This window comes from Mirounga leonina, unplaced genomic scaffold, assembly GCF_011800145.1.
Source record: "Mirounga leonina isolate KUSES-001 unplaced genomic scaffold, KU_Mleo_1.0 Mir_151, whole genome shotgun sequence".
In the NCBI taxonomy this organism is placed as follows: Eukaryota; Metazoa; Chordata; class Mammalia; order Carnivora; family Phocidae; genus Mirounga; species Mirounga leonina.
In genome coordinates, this window is record NW_023270377.1 from 22,849,812 (window position 1) to 22,875,907 (window position 26,096).

The 26,096-nt window shown below is 34.3% G+C and overlaps 1 protein-coding gene across 1 annotated transcript in view; it reads right to left on the reverse strand.

Moving 5' to 3' along the window:
- Positions 1-26,096, reverse strand: part of SPAG16 (sperm associated antigen 16) — a 944,389-nt gene that overhangs the window by 894,288 nt on the left and 24,005 nt on the right. The window contains exons 6-7 of the mRNA XM_035007221.1: positions 12,514-12,621; positions 3,391-3,508 (exon numbers count right to left, since the gene is read on the reverse strand). Coding sequence (XP_034863112.1) covers positions 3,391-3,508; positions 12,514-12,621 — 226 coding nt within the window. The remainder of the gene's footprint in view (positions 1-3,390; positions 3,509-12,513; positions 12,622-26,096) is intronic.

Below are 26,096 nucleotides of genomic sequence, written 5' to 3' on the forward strand. Positions count from 1 at the left end.
GTTTCACTTGCCTTTGGAGATGTATCTTGAAAGAAGTTGCTGTGGGCAATGTCAAAGAGGTTACTGCCTATGTTCTCCTCTAGGATTTTGATGACTCCTGTCTCACATTGAGGTCTTTCATCCATTTTGAGTTTATCTTTGTGTATGGTGTTAGAGAATGGTCGAGTTTCATTCTTCTGTATATAGCTGTCCAATTTTCCCAGCACCATTTATTGAAGACACTGTCTTTTTCCATTGTATATTTTTTCCTGCTTTGTCCAAGACTATTTGACCAAAGAGTTGAGGGTCCATATCTGGATTCTCTATTCTGTTCCATTGGTCTATATGTCTGTTTTTGTGCCAGTACCATGCTGTCTTGGTGATCACAGCTTTGTAATATAGCTTGAAATCAGGCAACATGATGCCCCCAGCTTTGTTTTTCTATTTCAACATTTCCTTGGCGATTCAGGGTCTTTTCTGATTCCATACAAATTTTAGGATTGTTTGTTCCGGCACTTTAAAAAATGTCATTGGAATTTTGATTAGGATTGCGTTGAAGGTATAGATTGCTCTGGGCAGCATAGACATTTTAACAATGTTTATTCTTCCGATCCATGAGCATGGAATATTTTTCCATCTTTTTGTGTCTCCTTCAATTTCTTTCATGAGTGATCTGTAGTTCCTAGATATATAAAGAACTTCTAAAACTCAACACCCCAAAATCAAATAAGTCAAAAAATGGGCAGAAGACATGAACAGACACTTCTCAAAAGAAGACATACAAATGGCGAACAGACACATGAAAAAATGTTCATCATCATTAGCCATCAGGGAATTCCAAATCAAAACCACATTGAGGGCGCCTGGGTGGCTCAGTCGTTAAGCGTCTGCCTTCGGCTCAGGTCATGATCCCAGGGTCCTGGGATCGAGTCCCACTTCGGGCTCCCTGCTCAGCAGGAAGCCTGCTTCTCACTCTCCCACTCCCCCTGCTTGTGTTCCTGCTCTCGCTATCTCTCTCTCTGTCAAATAAATAAATAAAATCTTTAAAAAAAAAAACACATTGAGATGCAACCTTACACCAGTTAGAATGGCAAAAATTAACAAGGCAAGAAACAACGAATGTTGGAGAGGTTGTGGAGAAAGGGGAACCCTCTTACACTGTTGGTGGGAATGCAAATTGGTACAGCCACTTTGGAAAACAGTGTGGAGGTGCCTCAAAAAATTAAAAATAGAGGCACCCTATGACCCAGCAATTGCACTCCTGGGTATTTACCCCAAAGACACAGATGTAGTGAAAAGAAGGGCCATATGCACCCCAATGTTCATAGCAGCAATGTCTGCAATAGCCAAACTCTGGAAAGAGCTGAGATACCCTTCAACAGATGAATGGATAAAGAAGATGTGGTCCATATTACATTGGAATACTACTCAGCCATCAGAAAGGATGAATACCCAACTTTTACATCAACATGGATGGGACTGGAGGAGATTATGCTAAGTGAAATAAGTCAAGCAGAGAAAGTCAATTATCATATGGTTTCACTTATTTGTGGAACATAAGAAATGCATGGAGGACATTAGGAGAAGGAAGGGAAAAATGAAGGGGGGTGGAATCGGAGAGGGAGATGAACCATGAGAGACTATGGACTCTGAGAAACAAACTGAGGGTTTTAGAGGGGAGGGGGGTGGGGGGATGGATTAACCCAGTGATGGGTATTAATGAGGGCACGTATTGCACAGAGCACTGGGTGTTATATGAAAAAAATGAATCATGGAACCCTATATCAAAAACTAATGATGTACTGAATGGTGACTAACATAACATAATTAAATTAAATTAAATTTTTAAAAAAGATAGGGAATTGATGGCCTTTTCAGGAAGATAACTTAGCCCTAATTACACATAAGATAAGTGTAGGACAGGTTGCAGATATAGAACTCAACAATTGAGAGAGGAGTATAAGCCCTAGCCAGCATGGATTCCTGGAAGACTCTAGTATCCTTGAACAGTGAAACTTAGTCTGAGTGGTCTGTCAGAGGTGTCAAAGTATACGTGATCTTTTGGGAATATATGGTCATATCACAGATGGATTCCTCCCTGGAGAAGGATAATAGTTAGATAAGCATGAGACCAGGGAATAAAGAGAGTAAGTAAGTAAGCAAAAGTCTAAGCATGGCCTGTGGCAGGATAAGAAGTAGAAGCAAACTAAATATAGCTTGAAGTACTCCAAGAGTTGTGCCTTTTGTTGGGATGCTAGGGAGAGGGGTTAGATGAAAAGGAGCAAGATGAAATTCTGAAGGTTTGACATATAATGCCATAAAAATGTAAATTATTATTAAACTCATTTTATGCAGTATTACCAATAATACAATTCAGACATTCAAGAATACAAAATTAAAATTCAAACACAAAGAAGCATGGAGACACAAGTAATGTTTTGCATTTAAGAAGCTAAGAATTACACTCAAAAACAGACCAAAATACAACTTGATTAAAGCATGTCTTAACAATAAAATTATTCAAGGAAGAATATAACCATCATGCAAGCTATTGTAGTTTCTGAAAGTTTGGCCAAAAATGAAAATCTATAGAAAACAATAAAAGAATGTTAAGCATAGTTGCACTTTTATATTTTCTAATACACTTACATATTTTTTAAGTGGTCCATAAACATTTTGTTTTACCTTTCTTGAATTCTATACCAGAAGTTCCTATGCCTATGCAAAAACCCCCAGGAAGAATGGAAAAGGGTGTTAACAGTAGAATGAATGAAATTAAATCCAAAAGCAAGGGTGTCAAATATTCATTTGGAGGTAAATTCCAGGGAGTTTTTTTTCATTACCTCATATAAGTTTCACAACAATATTTTAAAAAGGCAGGTCATTGCGGCTATACTTTATATATGAGAAATCTGAGTTCAAAGTGTTTAAGGTCCATGTTTATAGGTGTCAAAGTTAGCATTTAAACCCAAGTTTGGGGACACCTGGGTGGCTCAGTCGGTTAAGCATCTGCCTTCGGATCAGGTCAGATCCCACGGTTCTCCCTCTGCCTGCTGCTCCCCCTGCTTGTGCTCTCTCTCTCTCTCTGACAAGTAAATAAATAAATAAAATCTTTAAAAATAAATAAATAAACCCACGTTTGACTACAATGGCTGAGTTTTTTCCTCTAACTATACTTTATATCTCCTATAAATTTATGTTTTAATTAAATGTTTAGTTTAATAATAATCTTTATAGGTTTAAAATGAACAAAATAATTTTTATGACTATTTCCAAATGAATCTCTTTTACAACATAATTGTCGAAAACCTTTTTAAATTTATCTCAGAAATAAAACCAATATTTCTACTTATATTATTAAAAAATAAATGGTTAAAAATCATTTTGAGGTGGCTTTGATGGCCTCTTTACCTGCCCAACTGCTCTATCTCTTTCCAGAGAGGTCAGCATTTTCTGCTTCAGTAAAGCCTGGTGCTTCTCATGTAACACCCTCATTGTCGGTTCATATGATGCATAATGTAACTTTAACCTATGAAAAATAAAGGGCATCTTAAAGGGTAATTGAGTTAAATCAGTGATTTCCATCTAACATCTAAACCTTTTTCTTCCTCTCATTTTTTGCAGTCAAATAAAAAATGAATAACCATATAAAGGCTAACATAACAAGCCAAGAATTGCCAGAAATATTACTTGGTATGCTACTTCTCTAAACATGGTAGGAACGAGGAAGTCAGATTTCTTTTGAGTTAACTAGTTTTCTATTTCCTACCAACAGTTTTGCTGTATTCAAACATGTATTCAGAAGATTGTTATTCACTGAGAGAAAAACTTGCAGTTTCTTTAATCATTTGAGAAACAATTGTCAAAAAGACAAGGACTGCAAACAATGGAAGATTAAACATCAAAATAAACTAAAGGATGGTCTTGAAAACAAGTCTAATTAACTTATATTAGGAAAATTAAGTATAAAAATATTTCATTATCTCATAGGAGGAATAATTCAACTCAACATATGATGTAAGCACCTTTAAGATACTGTTTTATTTGAAAATGCCCTCAAAATTCCTTTTTTTACCTTTTTTACTTAAGTGTAGTTTACCTGTTGTAAAATATACAGAGTTTAAATGTTACAGTTTAGAGTTTTAAGAAATATGCATGCCCAGGTAGTCCACATTGTTATCAAAATATAGAGCATTTCTAATGCCTTCAGGAGATTCTAGAACTTCATATATTTGGAATCACAGAATATGTTCTCTTATGTAACTAACAACCAACATCACAGGAATACAAACAATTATAAGAGATTATGAAAAAGTATATGCCAACAAATTGGATAACCTGGAAGAAACAGATAAATTCCTAAAAACATATCAACTATGAAAACTGAATCATGAACAAATAGAAAAAAAAAATTTTTTTTAAGATTTTTATTTATTTATTTGACAGCGAGAGAGGGAACACAAGCAGGGGGAGTGGGAGAGGGAGAAGCAGGCTTCCCGCTAAGCAGGGAGCCTGTTGTGGGGCTCGATCCCAGGACCCTGGGATCATGACCTGAGCTGAAGGCAGACACTTAATGACTGAGCCACCCAGGCACCCCAGAAATAGAAAATTTGAATATACTGATAACCAGCAAAGAAACTGAATCAGTAATCAAAAAACTCCCAAAAAACAAAAGCCCAGGACCAGATGGCTTCATAGGTGAATTCTACCAAACATTTAAAGAAAAGTTAATACCTATTCTTCTCAAACTATTACAAAAAATAAAAAAGGAAGGAAAACTTCCAAATTCATTCCATGAGGCCAGAAACTGACTTCTTTCACTCAGCATAATTTTAGATTCTTCTAGGCTGCTGTGCATACCAGTAATTCATTTCTTTTTATTGTGAGTTGTATTCCTTTGTATGTATATTCTACCATGTGTTTATTCAATATTCTGCTGATGAAGAACTGATTTTAGCTTGAGGCCATTATAAATTAAGGTTGCTATGAACATTCTTATGCGAAGTCATATAAGATATTTTTTGGTTCTCTTTCTCTTAGAAAAAATACCTAGGAGTTGAATTGCTGGGTTTTAACTTCTACTTCCAACAGCAATATATGACAGCCTTGGTTACTCTACCTCTCTGACCAACATTTGGTGATTAGTCTATGTAGTCTTTTCAATTTTATTATCAACTTTATCAGTTTTATTGTATTTTCAAACAACCAACATGATTTTGTTTATTTTTATGTATTTGTTTATTTTTGTTTATCCCTTTGCTAGTTTATTGGTTTCTGATCTTTTTATTATTTCATTTCTTTTTCTTTCTCTGCATTTTTTTTTAGCATCTAAGGTACAAGATTAGATTATTAGTATAAAATTTTCTTCTCTAAGCATTTAAAACTATCAATTTAAAAAAATTAAAAAAATAAAACTATCAGTTTTACCTTAACCACTGCTTTAGCTGCATCCCACTCTTTTTAATATGCTTCATCTTCAGCCATTCAGATCAAAATACTTTCTCACTTCCTTTTCTGACTCATGGACTGTTTAGAACGATGTTACTTAATTTCCAAATATTTGGGAATTTTCCAGAGAGCTTTTTGTCATTGACTTAATTTAATTTGGTTGTGGTCAGAGACATATTTTGTATGACATCGATTCTCTGAATGGGTGAGCATATGATCTATTTTGTGCACATGAAAAGTCCAAAGTAGAATTCAAGAAATGTCAATTACACTCAATTAATTGATGCCTTATTCTATAGACTTAAGAGACTTCTTGCCTTTTTTTCTAATAATTGCTAAAAGAGGAATGTTAAAATCTCCGATTGTAACTGTGGAAATATCTATTTTTATGTTTTATCAGATTTTGCTTCATATACTTTTGAAGCTCTTACATTAGAGCCATGCATATTATGACTTCCTGATAAACTGACTCTTTTTTATCTTATTGAAATGGCCTCTTTTTCTCTAATTCTCAGGATGACACTGAGGATGTTGTTTCTGTATCCCTTCTCCTTAGGCCCAGTGGGCATGCAGAGGTGGCTCTCCTTCCCTAGAGAGAGCTAACACTTCAGCTGTGCTGCGAACTGCAGTAGAGGTATCTTCCCCAGAAGGTAAATGCCTTCCTGAAGTTGGCCCTACTTCCTCCTCTCCTAACTGCCAAGCTAATGGTTTGGTAAGGGAGAAAGGAGACTATATACATCCAAACTGCTGTAAGAATTAATCATATATTAACAGGAACCAAAAAAGCACCAGAGACTGGATTTTGATACGCTAAAAGGGCTATAACCTAAGACTGGATAAACAATAATTTGCTTAAGACACTGGATTTTGCAAGTACTGAAACAAGTACTCCAGTGGATGTAACAAAGTCACTGCTGAGGTGACTCTCAGAAATCTGGAAAAAGTGATAGCTAACACTCAGAAAAGTGAAAAAGCTTTGAGCTGCCCTAGTGACAAAGAGTAGAAAAGGAACTCCATAACACCACAGCAATTATACACTGTGATGACAGTCCCCGTTCTTCCACAAAATTACCTATAGCTATTTACTTGTGTGACGATGTACTGGGAAAGGATATTTTAAGAAGTTATTATTAATATCCACAAACCCAGAGTGACATCACAGCCCCTATGTTAGAAAGGGGATTTACAGAGGCCAGAGAATAAGTAGCATCATGGCTAAGGTCTGGTTCAAAGTGGGCTTATTTGGTCCATGTACCCACCCAATGAACACTCCCAGATTCCTTGAATAAATAATTTTAACTGATATATGAAGCAGCTGGAGTAAGCTATCAAAGTTGAGAAAGTCACTCCAGTGTCTTCTTCTGACATAGGATAGACTACTTGAAATTGCCTCACAGGCACAATTCTGTTTTTTTTTTTAGTCTTTTTTTCTCTGAAGCTCTGTTAACTCTTTTCAGCTTCCTTTCTTAGTGAATTTTTTTGTTGCAAATATGTTTTCCATTTTGAGAACTTCCATTTGGTTCTTTGTTTATAGTTTCCATTTCACTTCTGCTATTTCCCAACTGTCCACTCACTATATTCATTATTTTCTTTAAAATTCTGAACATTTCATAAGAGCTGTTTTAAAGACTTCATCTACTAGTTCTGTTATTTCTGTCATTTCTGGGTCTGTTTCTATTTTTTCCTGGATATGTATGGGACACATTTTCCTGCTTCTATATATGTTATATATTTTATCATATGTTGGACATATATTTATCTGAACTTTGTTCTCTTCCTTTAAAGAGTTTTGTTCTGGCAGACAGTTAATTTACTGATGGGAAATTTGAACTTTTCAAAGCTTACTTTTAATCTTTTATTAAGGCAAGTTTAAAGTAGTTCCTTCTCTAGGGCTAGAATAGCTCTGCTCCTATGAGATGGTTTATCAAGGGTCTTTTTTTAAAGATTTTATTTATTTATTTGAGAGAGAGAGTGAGAGAGAGAGCATGAACGGGGTGGGACAGAGGGAGAAGCAGACTTCCCACTGAGCAGGGAACCTGACGTGGGAGGCTGGATCCCGGGACTCTGGAATCATGACCTGAGCTGAAGGCAGACCCTTAACAGACTGAGCCACCCAGGCTTATCAAGGGTCCTAACTGAATGCCCAGAGTTTTTAGTCAGGTTCCTCCACTGTAGCTGGTCAGAATTCCTACATCTGCAAACTCTGGAATCTCCATTTAACTCATAGTTTCCCAGCAGCTGTTCTTTGTAGGCATCATTCTCTCACTATTCCAAAACTTAGTCTTTGGTCAAAGATTAAAGGGAACTACTACAAATATTTCTTATATTTCTTTCATTCACCTCCCACCTTTTGTGTATCCAATCCTGCAAATTCCAGCTCCCTCGGCAGCCCTGCCTCATCAGTTAATCAAGATAACTGTGTTCTGACTGTGTTCTACTTTGCCACACTATTGTCAGAATAAGTACTTGTGGACCAAAATCTGAGGTGATCATGCCGCTCACTTTGAATGGTTCCCTTCTCTTAGGCATCACAGTCCTACTCTGCCAATTTTCCAACATCTAAAAAAAAACAGCTGCCAAAAATTTTATTCAGTTTTGTAGTTCATTACAGTTGAAGAGCTCATCTATTGCCAGTTGGAAAGCTAGTTCTATACCAGTTACTCTGACATGGATGCAAGCAGAAGAGCCCCAAAATAATGTTAAATGTTTTTCTATTAAAAAAATAAGAGAGCACGTGGGTGGTTCAGTCTGACTTCCACTCAGGTCATGATCTTGGCATCCTGGGATGGAGCTCCAAGTCAGGCTCTATGCTGAGCAGGGAGTCTGCTTGTCCTTTTCCTTCCCCCACCCCGACTTGTGTGCTCTCTCTCAAATAAATGAATAAAATCTTTAAAAAAATAAAAGGAGTCCTTGTTTTGCACAATACTTTCATGAAAGTATTTATAAAAGTCATTGATTTGTAAGTCATATTTATCTTAACATAATGTATTATTATACCTCATTGTTGAAAGCAATAAAACCTAAGCACTAAAGTTAAGTTACATATACATTTAATATATATATATAGTATGTATTAAAATTCAACCATATTCAGCAAAGCATGAGAGAGTAATAAAATAAAAATGTAAGTAGTATGTACAGTTCTATCCCCCATTCCACTTAATGTGCTATATATACACTTTGCTGTATACTACACACTTCCATGAATATTATATATTTATAAACACATATTCAGCTACAGAGTTATATACACAAAACAGTGTGTGCTGTAATTTGTAGACAAATGCAAGGATTGTTATTATTGATGGAACAATTTTTCCTGTATTACTAACTTTAGCATCTAACTCATTCATGGGATATGAGTTGATAATCCTTTATCCCAAGAATTAGCATCATGTAGAATACCCCTAGAATATAAAAAGGAAACAACATTCAAAAAACCCTTCTGTTGGTAAGGATGCAGAGAAACATGAATCCTCTTACCCTGTTGGTCGGAATGCAAACTGGTGCAGCCACTCTGGAAAACAGTATGGAGGTTCCTCAAAAAGTTAAAGATAGAACTACCCTATGACCTAGCAATTACACTACTAGTATTTACCTAAAGGATACAAAAATACTGATTCTAAGGGGCACATGCACCCTGATGTTTATAGCAGCACTATCAACAATAGCCAAATTATGGAAAGAGCCCAAATGACCATCGACTAATGAATGGATAAAGAAGATGTGTATACATACACACATAGGAATATTACTCACCCATCAAAAAGAATGAAATCTTGCCATTTGCAACAACATGGATGGAGCTGGAGTGTATTATGCTAAGCAAAATAAGTCAGAGAAGGACAAATGCCATAGGAGTTCACTCATATGTGGAATTTAAGAAACAAAACAGATGAACATAGGGGAAGGGAAAAAAAAAAGAGAGAGAGATGGAGGCAAACCATAAGAGACTCTTACCTATAGAGAACAAACTGACATTTGCTGGAGGGGAGGTGGGAGGGGGTTGGGCTAAATGGATGATGGGTATTAAGGAAGGTACTTGTGATGAGCGCTGGGTGTTATATGTAAGTGATGAATCACTAAATTCTACTCCTGAAACCAATATTACACTATATGTTAACTAACTAGAATTTAAATAAAAACTTGAAACAAACAAAAACCTTCTGTTTAGTCAGTCTGAAAGAGTGTGTCTGTTTTGTAAGTTCCATAGGTAGCTCATAATTCATCTGCTTATAAGTTCTAACTTTTGATATTGATAATTCTGAAAATAAGTAAATTCATAAGAAACTCATGTTAAGTGATAACTCCTATAAAGCTGATAGGTAAAATCAACTAATTATCTACTTAGTTAAACAATTTACAGAAAAAAATTAAGACTGACGTTTTGTGATTTACAGTGAAAGGAATATAGATATGTAACTGAAATATTTGGGTAAAATATTAACATAGAGAACTTAGACTCTAATTTAGCCTGGCATGGAAAACATTCTTCCTTACAGTTGATTTATTATGCAATAGTACAACAATCAGACAAGGTGTTCACTAGTGATTAACTTCATCTCTAGTTTTTTTGTGACTGAGGATATCATTGAAATTTTGTCTTAGGTCCTTAGAAAACACACACTAGTGATTCATCCCAATGGTTAAATGGAGACATTATTCTTAATGATTAAATGTGGAAATAAAGGCTAACTGAATACACAAATGTTAATTATATTACAGTGTAATATGGATTTCTTCATCAGGGCCCCTGAAGATTACAAAAAGTATAATCTGAAAATGCTGAATTTTTATATGAGATGAATTACAATAGTATTCTCTTTAAACATACTAGGAAATTTAACAAGTATGATATATTTTTAAACATGGGCTAGAGACTCAAGAAAAAACAATTTAAAAAACTCAAACAATTTACCAAAGAGTAGAATATCCAAGCAGCAACAGTGAACAATCATATTTCAGCTGCCACAACTAGATACAAAGGTGCTCTTAAACTGTTATGTACCCAAGTAACTGAAGTACTGAAACCTGTTTGAATTAGCACAGATAGTGGGAATAGAGTTAAACCTGTGAAAGAATGAGCTGTGATTCAAACTCACTTATTGTATGTGTGTGTGCATACACATACAAACTATTAAAATACCTTTGGGCTTTTCCTCTGGATAAATGGGTGGCTCACCCTAATGAAGACACAACAATTATTTATCTTTGGACAAGAAAAAGCTTAGCTACCTTTAAAGGACTTCTACATGACCAATAGGAGCCACAGGCTCCTATATTGTCCTGAGTGTAGAATAATTCCCAACTTAAAGAATGTACTTTTAAAACAAAATACAATATACAGTTCTGAAAAGACCTGTATAAAAATGCAAAAGGGAAATCTAGATAAAGTAGTATATATTCAACATATACTTTCAATGTTATGATATATGCAAAAAAATACCATTTATTATGTTCCATGTACAGTATCAAGTATTTATACATATTAATCCAAAATATATTATCAACACTGTTAAGGGTAAGAGACAAAACACAATGGACATCTAAACGTAAGTGGTGAAGCCAGGCTTCCAATGTTTACTTGACACCAAAATCCAAGCTCCTTCCATTATACTGTTCTACTTCTCAGTTACTGTTTAAGTTAAAAAGGGAACAAATCATTTTGAACACTTTTTCTGAATTTCTCCAGACTAAGACCAATTTTATGAACCAAAAATTCAAACCAGAATATTAGACCAAAAGAGTTGGTTAAAGTCAAAGAACAAACATTCTCAAGGCCCTTTTTTTAAGTTAATGCAATCTTCCTCTTAAAATGGTGCTTTATTCCTACAGACGCTTAAGAAAAGTAAGGAAAACTCTAGTTTCTACAATTTATTAAGTTTAAGTACATTGATTCTGAAGCTTCATGGGACAGCCTATGATTTAGAAATCACAATAGCCACAATAACCATGACCACCTACAAAAAACAGAAACTGTCATTACCATCCCTAAACTGTGTTGTCCCATACAGTAGCTGTAGCTAAATGTGGCTATTTAAATTTAAACTTAATTAAAATTAAATAAAATTAGAAATGGGGCGCCTGGGTGGCACAGTCGGTTAAGTGTTTGCCTTCTGCTCAGGTCATGATCCCAGGGTCTTGGGATCGAGCCCCATGTTAGGCTCTCTGCTCAGCAGGGAGCCTGCTTCTCCCTCTCTGCCTGCCATTCCTCCTACTTGTGCTCTCTCTCTTTTCCTGTCAAATAAATAAAATTTTAAATAAATAAATAAACAAACAAAATTAGAAGTCAAATCCCTTAGTTGTGCTAGTCACATGGCCAGTGCTTAACAGCACATGTGACTTAGTAGCTATTGTATTAGACAGTACACATACAGAATATTTATAACATCACAGCAAGTTCTATTGGATAGCACTGCCCTAGAGCAAATAAAGGAAAATTTTCATTAAGGATTATAAATTATTTTCTTGATTTTTGTTTTACTTTGGGGGGGAGTTTCTTTCTTTAATTTGGAAGTAGGAGAGGAAGGGAGGAGGGAAAATAAAACTGAATATTTTTAAAATAATTTCTAAAAACCTTTGCATAAATTTAAGGTCACTCAGCATATGCCCCCCCCCACCTTACCCTTGTCAAGCAGCTTTTGCACTTTATTCTCTATGCATACAATACGGTGAATATGCCATATTCCTTCATGATTTGGTGCCTTTGCACAGTATGTAATGTCTGTACAGAGCACCCTGCTCCCTCTCCCTCTGTTAACTTATACTTCAGAATTCCTAGAGATAGGTCCCTGAACCCTCTCATACCCCAGTCTAAAGATTAGGGTGACCACCCTTGGTTGGCATAGCATCATGCAGAATATTTCAGTTTAACTCCTCCCCTATCACACATCCTAGTAGTCCCTGGGAACCTTGACAGCAAGGGCCTAAACTTACTTATCTTTGTATTTCAAACACATAGCATAGTATAAAGACTCAGTAAATGTTGAATTATTATTTTACCTCAAACCTTATGCCATAGCCAAGTTACTTAATATTAATTAAATAACCCTTTAATAAATATATCAACAAATATTAGCAACTTACCCTTTGAGGTCATTAATTAATTTGTTTTTTTCCTGGACTATTCGTTTATGGTGCATTCGGTGAAAATCACGTTCTTTTTGCGTTTTCAGCAGATCTTCTCTAGCTTTGCTGAAAATAATAATTTAAAAAATCACTGCTAATTCCAAAAAAGCATTTGACAAAGTACAACATCCATTCATGATAAAAAAACCTTAACAAAGTAGGTTTAAAGGGAACATACTTCAACATAATAAAGGTCATATATGAAAAATCCACATCTAATATCAACCAAATTGGGGAAAAACTGAGAGCTTTTCTATATGGTCAGAAACAAGACAGGGTGTCCACTCTCACCACTTTTATTCAACATAGTATTGGAAGTCCTGGCCTCAGCAATCAGAAAACAAAAAGAAGTAAAATGCATCTAAATTGGCAGGAAAGAAGTCAAACTTTCACTATTTGCAGATGACATGATATTCTAGACAAAAAACCCCAAAGACTTCAAAAAAAACTGCTAGAACCAAAAGATGAATTCAGTAAGGTCACAGGATACAAAATCAACATACATTTCTATACACCAATAATGAAGCAGAAGAAAAAGAAATTAAGGAATCAATCTCATTTACAATTGCACTAAAACCTAAGATACCTAGGAATAAACCTAACCAAAGAGGTGAAAGATCTGTACTCTGAAAACCATGAAACACTGATGAAAGAAATTGAAGATGACACAAAGAAATGGGAAGACATTCCATGCATTCATGGATTGGAAGAACAAATATTGTTAAAATGTCTACCTAAAGCAATCTACACATCAAATGCAATCCCCATCAAAATACCAATAGCATTTGTCACAGAGCTAGAACAAGCAATCCTAAAACTTATATGGAACCACAAAAGACAACAAATAGCCAAAGCAATCTTGAAAAAGAAAAGCAAAGCTATAGGCATCACAATTCTGGACTTCTTATAATTACAAAGCTGTTGTAATCCAAACTATGGTACTAGCATGAAAATAGACACATAGATCAATGAAAGAGAGTAGAAAACTCAGAAATGAACCCATAACTATATGGTCAATTAATCTCCACAAAGCAGGAAAGAATATTTAATGGGAAAGAGACTGTCTCTTTAACAAACGGTGTTGGGAAAAGTGGACAGCAATGTGCTAAAGAATGAAATTGGACCACTTTCTTACACCATACACAAAAATAAACTCAAAATGGATGAAAGAGTTAAATGTGAGACCTGAAACCATAAAAATCCTAGAGGAGAACACAGGCAGTAACCTCTTTGACATCAGCCATAGCAACTTTTTTCTAGGTATGTCTCCTGAGGCAAGGGAAACAAAAGCAAAAATAAACTATTGGGACTTCATCAAAATAAAAAGCTTCTGCACAGTGAAGGAAACAATCAACAAAACTAAAAGGCAACCTACATACAGAATGGGAGAAGATATTTGCAAATGACATATGTGATAAATGGTTAGTATCCAAAATATATAGAGAACTTATACAACTCAACACCTAAGGAACAAATAATCCATTTAAAATTTGGGCAGAAGACATGAATAGACATTTTTTCAAAGAAGACACACAGATGGCCAACAGACACATGAAAAGATTCTCAACATCACTGATCATCAGGGCAATGTGAATTAAAACTACAATGAGATATCACCTCACACCTGTCAGAATGGCTAAAATCAACAACATAAGAAACAACAGGTGTTGGCAAGGATATGAAGAAAGGGGAACCCTCTTGTACTGATGGTGGGAATGTAAAATGATGAAGCCACTCTGTAAAACAATATGGAGGTTCCTCAAAAAGTTAAAAACAGAACTATCCTACAATCCATCAATTGCGCTATTAGGTATCTACCCAAAGAATACAAAAACACGAATTTAAAGGGATACATGTGCCGTGATGTTTATAGAAGCATTATCTACAATAGTCAAATTATAGAAACAGCCCAAACATCCATTTATTGATGAATGGATATAGACGATGTGGTGTATATACATGTGATGGAGTATTACTCAGCCCTAAAAAAAAATGAAATCTTGCCATTTGCAACAACATGGATGGAGCTAGAGAATATTATGCTAGGTGAAATAGCCAAAGACAAAATACCATATGATTTCACTCATATGTTGATTCTAAGAAATAAAACAAAGAAGGAAAGGGGGGGAAAAAAAGAGAGACTCTTAACTATAGAAATCAAACAGATGGTTACCAGACAGGAGGTGGGTGAGGGAATGGGTTAAATAGGTGATGGGAATTAAGGAATGTGTTTGTCGTGATGAGCACTGGATGTTGTATGGAAGTGCTGAATCATTACATTGTATACTTGAAAACTAATATTACACTGTATGTTAGCTGGCTGGAATTTAAATAAAATAAAATAAAAACATTTTAAAAATCATTCCTTATTCCTTTCTGAAAAAATGTAATCAGTTCAAATCCAGTATTGAACAATTCTAAAGATAATTTAAAAAAACAAAGATTCCATTATAATTCACATTGAAGGATTCTAAGCAATAGTGCATATGGCATTGGGAAATGAATGGGACACCACCTATAGCTCAAAAATATTCATTCACACTCCATTTAAGTAAAAGGAAATTAAATATATGTTGCCAAAATAATGTATAATCCATCTACTTTCAAAATGAATTTGTTTACAAAATTGAAATGCATATTTAAAACAGGATAATTCAAAATAATTACAAATAAAGGAGAAGACTTACAAAATTTAATTCTGAATCTGCTTGAATATATGGTTAAAAGACAATGTATTGGGTTACTTAGTTCTGATAATTGTGAAAAAGAAAGCATATATGTTCTGGGAAACCCAGATTTTATTCTGGTAATGCATATGAGAAATATGTACCACCTGTAGATCATATTAGTAGAATAATTGGTAACTTGATAAGAAAGTTTCTTTAGTATCAGTGTTGTAACACAGAAGCATTCTTTAACTGGATATACCTTCTGCAAACCCCTGATAGAAAGCAAACAAGGGTATTCTTTCTAAGCCCAGTCGGTAAAAAATTAATAGGAATTATGTTAGTTTCAATATAATAATGTAAAATATAATTATAATGAAAAAGTAGCTATGTAACAGTCTTAGTTAACTGACAAAGTGCTACTGCATTGAGATTCCCATGTTCTGAAAAATGGGTGCACTGAATTCAGGTGCTTACATCTCATAAGAGGTCACAATGGAATAAATCAGAGGTATCACAGGATTTCAAAATACAGATTCACATAAAATAAGTGCAAAAAATATATATTTCTGCATGAAGAGCTACGTCAAAGCAATCCCTGAGGAGCAGAGACTGGAATGCTGCCAAAGAAGCAGGATGAGGTTAGGTTTTCAGGCCCCTGACGGGGCATATTATGATCAGTAAGACTTCTGCAAGATCAAGTCCCATGTGGCATATGGTGAAAGTGTCTCATCCATTCTTCCAAGTTTCTTTCTTCCCTTCTCCTCATATCCTCAAACCTCTCCCATTTTTTAACATGACCTTTTTCTGAACATGTCCTTTATTTTACTGCCAATGTTGTAGTTTTTATCACAAGTAAATAAACAATGTGTCACAGGCGTCACAGGCTACTCCCACAATCTAACCCTCAACTTCATTTCCATGCCAACAACTTTGAAGGAACAAGAAATGGCTGACTGAGGAATATGTCAATTAGGAGATGAACAAACAACGTATTCTGTCCAGGTCTTAACCCTCACCGTGAATGAAGATGGATGAAAAGTGAGGGAATCCCTCTGCCACCATTTGCCTAATGAATAGTGAGTGAAGAGGGAGGACAGGGTTTAAGTAGAGTGATTTAAAAAGATAAAAGGCTGAGTTGATATTTTGTTGTGAAAACACAAGAATACCACAGGAATTCTCATTCATTTGTAAAGTGGTTTACATATCTTCTTGTACATAAAAATACTCAATGTTACTGTTATCATCACATCACTATTACTAATTAGTATAGCAGAACAGATATATTCAATTTCTCTAACAGCTTGATTTATTTACCTAAAATAGAGGGCATGCCAGTAGATAAATATCCTCTAATGGATAAAAAGTATCAGGATACATGCTTATTAGTAACACTGTAAAACTTTATAAAAGATTTAAACTTTTATGAACATCTGGTTTTTTTTAAAGATTTTATTTATTTGAGAGAGAGAAAGAGAGAGAGAGAGCACATGAGAGGGGGTAGGGAAGAGGGAGAAGCAGACTCCCTGCTGAGCAGGGAGCCTGATGCGGGACTCGATCCCGGGACTCCAGGATCATGACCTGAGCCGAAGGCAGTCGCTTAACCAACTGAGCCACCCAGGTGCTCCTATGAACATCTGTTTTGAGTCTACTAAAGCTGTCTTACTTTCAACAGCTTGATGAGTTATATAAATGAGCTAATGTTTTATTTCTCTTATCTGAAATGTAAACCCGTAATAGGTTAAAAAAAACTTAAAAAAATAAAAAGTTTCTTAAGCAGAACTACAAATGTGCAGCATTGCATCAGCTCCCTTTTTAAATATACATTTATAGGCCTATTTGTACTTATCCCAGGAAAGAAAGCATAGGAATTGATTGAAGTATTAGACCTTAAAGTTTTCTGACCATTAAATTGGTTTTCAGGGACTTGCTTTCTATTTGCACAAATGAAGTCTACTCAGTAAAACAATTTAGATTCATTTCATGGTGATGCTTCTGTTATGACCTTCCTGCTGTCCATCTGCTTAATAAAAAGAAAATAAAAATTGCACTAAAAAATAAAATTTATAATATTCTTATAAGCAATTAATATTTTAAACTATACAATATTTTCTGATTAATACAGCACTTTTGTGATTTAAAAATAAATCTTCTACTAAGACACCAGAAATTCTATTTAAGTACAATGAAGTAAAAGTTATTCAATGAAGCATTCTATTTAGATTTATCATAAAGAACATATTTCTTACTGCTTTTTCTTAATGAGATGGCAGAATGACTAATTTCCCCACTTCAGGAAACCAACATACCAAAATCTACAATTAAAGTATGAAATATTAGAATACTCATATTTTTATCATATTATAAAAGCACTGTCCCAAAAACTCCATGTTTCAAATTATGAATCTGATTTAATAGTGTGCTCTTAAAAATTATTTTTAAATGAATGCCCCCAGTAAAATAATTTTGTTAACTGTAAAGTTTTAACTATTTTAAGTGACCACTGAATTATAGATTTATTGGGTTATTTTGTTATAATTTGGTAAAAGGAAGCATACAAACATTTTCTTGTTTATTTGCACCAAAGTAGGCCATCTTTGTCATGTATTTTTCTCATGCACAAACAAAAATCAAAGTAACTTCTGGTAACAGTATTACATAATAACCAATTATTTCATTGTTTTCAACTGGTTATAAATGAATTCATTTAACGCACTAATATTAATACTGGAATAATTGTTGGATAGCCAAAATGGGTTCAATCATATTCAAGGAAAACTTTCATTATATACTTAACCAAAAAAGAAAGGGGTATACCCATGTCTAGAAAAAAATACCTTCTTAATTTAACAAGCAATTACCTAAACACTAAACCATAAAATTTTATAGGCCTCATTATTATCTTTATTTCCACAGTGTTTGTTTCTGAAAGTCATTAAATTAAATGGGTCTCTGGAAAAGCTGGATACTCTTTGACCTTCTATATAAGCGAATTTTGTAAGTGAAGTTTAGGGCTGCTTAGTAAAGCACCTAATTTTTCTTAATATTAATTGCTTTTTAATTTTAGTTTCTTTATGTTCATATTTTCTGGCAGAAGATTTAAAAAGAGTATTTCATTATTTTTAAAATAGTACATTTTAATCTTCTAATTAGCAATCCCAGTCAGTTTTTATTTTCTGTCAAACCTTCAGTACACTCAATAAAACTTTTCTGGTCTGCATTATATTTCTTTAATGTAGAAGCCCAGCTAAGGACAGCAATACTCTAAATGAGGCAAGACTTAACTTTATGGAAAGTTGTTAAAAATTCCATTATGAAGGGAAAATGATGCCTACTCCAAAGGAATGGTATAAAAGGGGCAAAATTATCAATTAATTACTCTAAAAAAATATTAAAAGCTTAACAAAAAGCCAAAATGTTAACAGCACACATTCACTTAAGCCCCTCCTACTTGTCAGAGGTAGGCCCTGGGGTTATGTTGAGCACAAGATACACCCATTATATGGAGCTCACAAAATAACAACAAAATATATATATTAGATAATTAGATGCAAAGGCATAAATTTCAAACTCCTTCATAAATATACAGTATTAAATTAAGGATAATCTAAATAAATGGAGGGATATGCCAGAGAAGACTAAAATTTATGAATACATCAATCCTTAAAAATATATATGTATATGTAAACACAGCTGTACACACACACACACACACACCACAAATATTCTTCCCAAATCATGTTATAAATTCAATTCAACCTCAATCCCCCCACCTTTCTATAGAAATTGACAAAGTGACTCTAAAATTTATATGGAAATACAAAGGACCCAGAATAGCCAAACTATCTTCAAAGAACAACAATGCTATAGGACTAATGCTACCTGACTTCAAGAAATTACCTAAAGCTACAGTAATCAAGAGTGTGGTACTAGAATAAAGACAAACAGATTAATGGAACAAAATAAGAGTCTAGAAACAGACCCACAATTATAGAGTCAAATGATTTTCAATAAAAATTCCAAAGAAATTCAATGATGGATGAAATTTTTTTTAAGAATGGTGCTAGAACAATTGGATATTCCTTTAGAGAAGAAAACTAATCTTTAGCTCCTACCTTACACTATATACAAAAATGAAAGATAGTTATAGGCTGAAATAAAAATTCTTAATCTTTAAAGGTTTTCGAAGAGAACACAGACTAATATCTCTGAGACCTGGGAGTAGGCAATAGTATCTCAGACAAAATATCAAAAGCAATACTATTAAAAAAAATAAATTAGACTTCATCAAAATTTAATACTTCTGCTCACCCAAAGACACCATAAAGAAACTTAAGAGTGAAGCCATAACTGGGAGAAAATATTCACAATGTTCTGACAAAAGATTTATATCCATAATACGTAAAGAACTCTTACAATTCAACAATCAGACAAACAGTCTAACCAAAAATGGGCAGGACTTACACAGAAAGTAAGAGAGATGAACAGTCAATAAGTACACACCCACACACACACACACGTTCAATATCATTAGGTATTAGAAAATACATATCAAAGCCACAACAAGCTGCTACTATACAATTACTAAAATGGCTAAAATGAAAACCACTAACAATACTCAATGTTGGTTACAATGTAGAACAACTAGAACTCTCATAGACTGATATTGAGCATGTAAAATGACCCAACAAAATGTTGGAAAATGGACTGTCAATTTCTTATAAATACACACTTACCCTTTGGTCCAATAATTCCACTCCTAAGTTTTTAACCAAAAGAAAGAAGGCACATTCCCACAAGAAGACTTGTAGGCAAATCTTCATAGCAGTATTATTGATTAGGTACCACAGTTGAAAATAATCCAATAGAAAAATAATAAACAAAATGTGACATACACTATACACTATTCAGTATAAACAGAATACTATATAGCAATAAAGAGGAACAAATTACTGATAAATTCAAAAATCGCAGATGTATTTTATAGAGTTTATGCTGAATGTAAAATGTCAAAACACAAAGAAACATACGTTCTGTGATTCCATTTATGAAGTTCTTAAACAGGTAAACTGATCAAATATCAGAACATTGATATATCAGAACACTGATTGCAGGGGCAGGGATACCTAAGAAGGGACATGGAAATTTCTGGATAGACAGAAATGTTCTACATTAAGAAGGGTATGGAAGTGACAAGACTTTATCTGTTTGTCAAAATTATGTAGCTAAGACTCGAACATCTCAATTTATGTAAATTATAACTAAAAAAAAAGTATAAAAAATAATGCATTATACTAAGTGTATGTAGAGTAGGGTATGGGTGGGGTAGAGATGAATTAAGAATGGCAGAAATATGTTAAAACTGATAGGCCCCTGTGATCACCTCTAATCCTTGATATTTTTTCAGAATTAGGTTAATATATGTAAATAATAAATTGCTATGTACATGTCTTCTGGAAAAAATACTACTTTTGATGTTTATTCAGTGTTGCTGCTATTGCTAATAATAAGGTTGACAAAGATAATGATGATGATGCTATTCTACCTACTTACTATATTGTATACCAGGTATTATGTTCATTATCCTATGATAGGTAAGTCAAGCACAATTGTTGCCTTCATCAGGTTCATAGGAGTATAGAGAATATTAATAAGGAAACAAAATATAAACTTATATAACCATAAACTAGTGAATGTTATGAAAGGAAAACAGGGTGTTATAATACAGAATTCTGGTTTAATCTTTATTGAGCACTCACCATGTGACAGACATTGTGCTAAACACTTTAAAATGATTCCCCTCAAGGACAGATAATACCATCCCACTTACATATGAGGAAACTGAGTGATAATTATATTATTATATCTAGTAAAGGGTAGAGTATCATGTAATTGTGTTGCTTTCTCCATAATACCTGATATCAATATCTGTTCTAAATTAAAGTTTGACTGGGGTTAGTAATGCTGAGTTTGATAACAGTAGATATTGACCTTTCAAGAACCTAACTGTTCCATAAAAAGTTTGTTTGACTTCATTATTATGCTGTAACCAGATAAGTCAACCTACAAGAATGTTAAGCAGGATATAATGTATTCCATATTTCCATCATGTCCCTCCATCCAGTCTATTTTCCAACAAAAACAAGCTCACACTAGGCTTTTCTTCAAAATTATCCATTAGCCTCACATCCCACTCAGAGGGAAAAAAAAGCAAAGTTCTAACAAAGGACTCTACCATTTATCCCCTGGTTCCAGTCACTATGGTCTCCTTACTAGCCCCCTAACAAGCCAAGCTGTGCCGACCACTACTTCCTTTTACCTCTGCCTGGAATTTCCTTTTCCCACGTTTATACATGGCCTCCCTCAGTTTCTTCAGATAATCAGACAGGACTTCCCTCACCACCCTATATAAAACTGCACCCCATTTATCTCTGTCTCCTTTACCATGTTACTTTTCTTCCTAGAGTTTGCCATCACACGTTATATCTGTCAACATCCACATGTAGCTAGTGGCTATCTTATTGGACAGCACAGCCTTCTAACTCTCTAGAGTGTTAACAGTGCAGAGGTAAGAAAAAAAAAAAGCTGTCAATGAGTTAGAAGAAGAGGTAGAACAGCATGCTGTCACAGAAGCTGAAGGAAAAAAGGAATGAAATAAGATGCATAATTGAGTGGAATAGGATGCACAATTGAGTGGAATAGGTGGGGTGGACGCCAGACTGCAGGATGTTAACGTACAAGTACAATGAGGCTTTTAGGAGTAAGCCATCCAAATGAGAATATTTTCAATGTCTACATTACGGGAAGACATAAAGCACTAGGTCAAGATACAAAACAAGATCAAGCAAACAAGTTCTTTTTTTTTTTTAAGATTTTTTTTTTTTTCATGAGAGACATAGAGAGAGAGAGAGGCAGAGGGAGAAGCAGACTCCCAAGGAGCAGGAAGCCCGATGCAGGACTCGATCCCAGGACTCTGGGACCACGACCTGAGCCAAAGGCAGATGCTTAACCATCTGAGCCACCCAGGCACCCAAGCAAACAAGTTCTTAATTAATGAAACTCATAGTAGCCTTTGTGGACCTCAGACTGAGGTGAATATTGTGGCATGTCAACTACCCAATAAAACAAGGTTTATGAAATAATGTCTTAACTGTAAAAGATATGATAACCCCAAGTGATGCCTTCTAGTCTTCATTCAACCAACAATTCTGTAAATGTGTAGCAGCAGGTTGCTTAAATTCTAGATCTCTCCATTTAAAATGACAATTGGGACTATATCAAAATAAACTATTGAGGGGTGCCTGGGTGGTTCAGCCGGTTAAGCATCTGCCTTCAACTCAGGTCATGATCTCATGGTCCTGAGATGGAGCCCTGCATTGGGCTCCCTGCTCAGCAGGGAGTCTGCCTCTCCCTCTCCCTCTCTCTCTGCCCCTCTCCCCCTGCTCATGCTCACTCTCTCTCTCTCAAATAAATAAAATCTTAAAAAAAAACAACTATTAACACTACATCAAAATAAAAAGCTTTTGCACAGTGAAGGAAATCATCAACAAAACAAAAAGGCAATCTACAGAACTGGAGAAGATATTTGCAAATGATATATCCAATAGGGGGTTAATATCCAAAATATATGAAGAACTTATACAACTCAACACCAATTTAAAAATGAGCAGAGAACCTGAATAGACTTTTTCCCAAGAAGACATATGAATGGACATGTGAAAAGATGCTCTACATCACTATTCATCAGGTAAATACAAATCAAAATCACAATGAGATATCATCTTACACCTGTCAGAATGCTAGTATGAAAAACAAAAGAAATAACAAGTGTTGGCAAGGATGTAGGAAAAAAGCAACTCTCATACAGTATTGGGAGAAATGTAAATTGGTACAGCCACTGTGGAAAACAGTACGGAGGAATCTCAAAAAAATAAAAAATTGAAATACCACATGATCCACTAATTCCACTATTGAGTATTTACCCAAAGAAAATGAAAATACTAATTCAAAAAGATAAACACACCCCTAGTTTACTGCAGCATTATTTACAATAGCCAAGATATGGAAGCAACCTAAGTGTCCATCAACAGATGAATGGATAAGGAAGATCTCACACACACACACACACACACACACACAGGAATATTACACAGCCATAAGAGAGGATGAGCTGGAACAGCATGGATGGACCTAAAAGGTATTCTGCCAAGTGAAATTGCTCAGAGAAAGACAAACACCATAGGATGTCACTCATCTGTGGAATCTAAAACACAAAACAAAGTAATAAAGAAACAAGAATCAGAATTAGACCTATAAATACAGAGAACAAATTGATGGTTGCCAGAGGTAAGGGCGGTGGGGTGGATTGACAAAATGGGTGAAAGTGGGAGATACAGACTTCCAGTGATGGAATGAATAAGTCATAGGAATAAAAGGCACAACATAGGGAATACAGTCAATGATACTGTAATAGTGATGCATGGTGACAGATGATAGCCACATTTGTGGTGAGCACAGCATAAGAGAAGTTGAATCACTATGTTGCACACATGAAAATAATACAACAGTGTGTGTCAACTATACTCAAATAAAAAATTATTTAAAAAAGTAGTCAGGTAGCAATCTAGAGCCATGAATTAAAGCTCATTTTTGAGAAAATAAATACTTTTCCCTATGTTCTTATACCTAAAGACCCCTGCAGATTGAAAGTGAGGGGGTGGAGAAACATTTATCATGCAAATGGATGTCAAAAGAAAGCTGGAGTAGCAATATTTATATTGGACAAACTAGACTTTTTTGTTTTTATCTTGCTTTGGTATCAGGATAGTACTGGCCTCTATTGCATTATTATTAAGATTTTGATAAAGATTGTCATTTTTTTTTTAATGTTTGGTAGAATTCACCAATGAAACCATGGGGTCTTGGACTTCTCTGTGCTGGGAGTTTTTTTTTTTTATTAAAGATTTTTATTTATTTATTTAACAGAGATAGAGAGAGAGCACAAGTAGGAAGAGCGGCAGACAGACGGAAAGGGAGAAGCAGGCTCTCCGCCAAGCAGGGAGCCCGATGTAGGGCTTGATCCCAGGACCCTGGGATCATGACCTGAGCCGAAGGCAGCCGCCTAACTGACTGAGCCACCCAGGTGCCCCTGTGCTGGGAGATTTTTGATTCCTAATTTAATTTTCATTCTTGTTATTGGTCTAAGATTTCCTATTTCTTGGATCCAAGATTCATGATTCAGTCATGATAGTTCTTGCATTTTTAGAAATTATCTGGGTTTTTTCCTAAGTTATCTGATTTGTTAGCATATAATTGTTCATAGCAATCTGTTACCACACAATGTATTTCTGTGGTTATCTGTTGTATTGTTTTCTCTTCCATTTCTCATTTTGGTTTTTGAGTCTTCTCTTTTTTTTTTTCTTAGTTAATGTTAAAGCATTGCCAATTTTGTTTATTTTTTTGGAAAAACTAGTCATTACTTTCAATGTTATGTTATTGTTTATTCTGGACTCTATTTTATTTATTTCTGATTTTTTCCTTGTTATTTCCTTCCTCTACTAAATTTCAGCCAAGTATCATCTTTTTCTAGTTCTTTGTGGTGTAATGTTGTTAATTTGAACTTTTCCTCTTAATACAAGCATTTATAGCATAAATTTCACTCTAACATCTGCTTTTGTTGAATCCCACAGGTTTTGGAATATTGTGTTTTCTTTTTCTTTTGTTTTGAGACATATTTTGATGTGCCATTTGTTTTCTTATTTGGTCCATTGCTTGTGCAGTAGTGTGTTTAATATTTACATATTAAATATTTATTATTTACATTGTAGATTTTGTTTTATTGTTGATCTTTAGCTTTGTACCACTGTGGTTGGAAAGTATACTTGGCATTATTTCAGTCTTCTTAAATTTGTATTAGTCGTTATGTCTCTTTTCACATGTGTACTTGAAGAAAATGTGCATTCTATTTTTCTTGGAAGAATGTTTTATATATATACACACACACACACATATTCTTAGAACCATGTATTCTGAAGTATGCTTCAAGTAAAAATGTTCTTGTTCAAAAAAAATAATAATTACTTTAACTGAGGAAACTCATTTAAAATAAAGCATATCAGAAGGGAGGGGAGGATGGATGAGTAAAATAGGTGAAGAAGATTAAGAGCACACTTATCATGACAAACACTGAGTAATGGTTTATAGAACTGTCGAATCACAATATTATACACCCAAAACTAATATAACACTGTATGTTAACTATACTGGAATTAAAATTAAAACTTAATAAAAAAATAACATTAGGAAACCATTGGGGAATATCAAAAACAGGAGTAATTCTAAATATAAGAATTATTGAAGCAGAGGTCAAGAAAATGAGAAAGTGAATTAAATTCAGGATGTTGAGTTTCAAAATACATTTAAGTATATAGTAGTAACTTTGTAAGTGCATTTGGATGTTTTGCCTATTCTTTAACGTGTCTGAAGTGGTCACAATAACAAATTACAAACAAATGTGTAATTCAGAAATAAATTTTTATGGGAACTTAATTGATTGCATAATTGGTCAAAAGTTTCCAAAAATGGATTTTCACATGTTTATCTACTATGACCTTAATTTTAAAATTGAGTATTAAAAAGATTAAAAAATAAGTAAAATTGAGTATTCCAATGTATGTACAATAAAAAATAGATAAATAAAATGACAAATGGTCTGCATTTTATTATAAAAGTACAGTTATGTTCTGTAACTGTATATCAAACTTGGAAACCATTCTGGAAAACAGTTGGCAGTTTTTATGGAACTACCCCATGACCCAAGGGAAATGAAATTATGTGTCTATAAAAAGTCTTACACACGAATGTCATAATTGAATC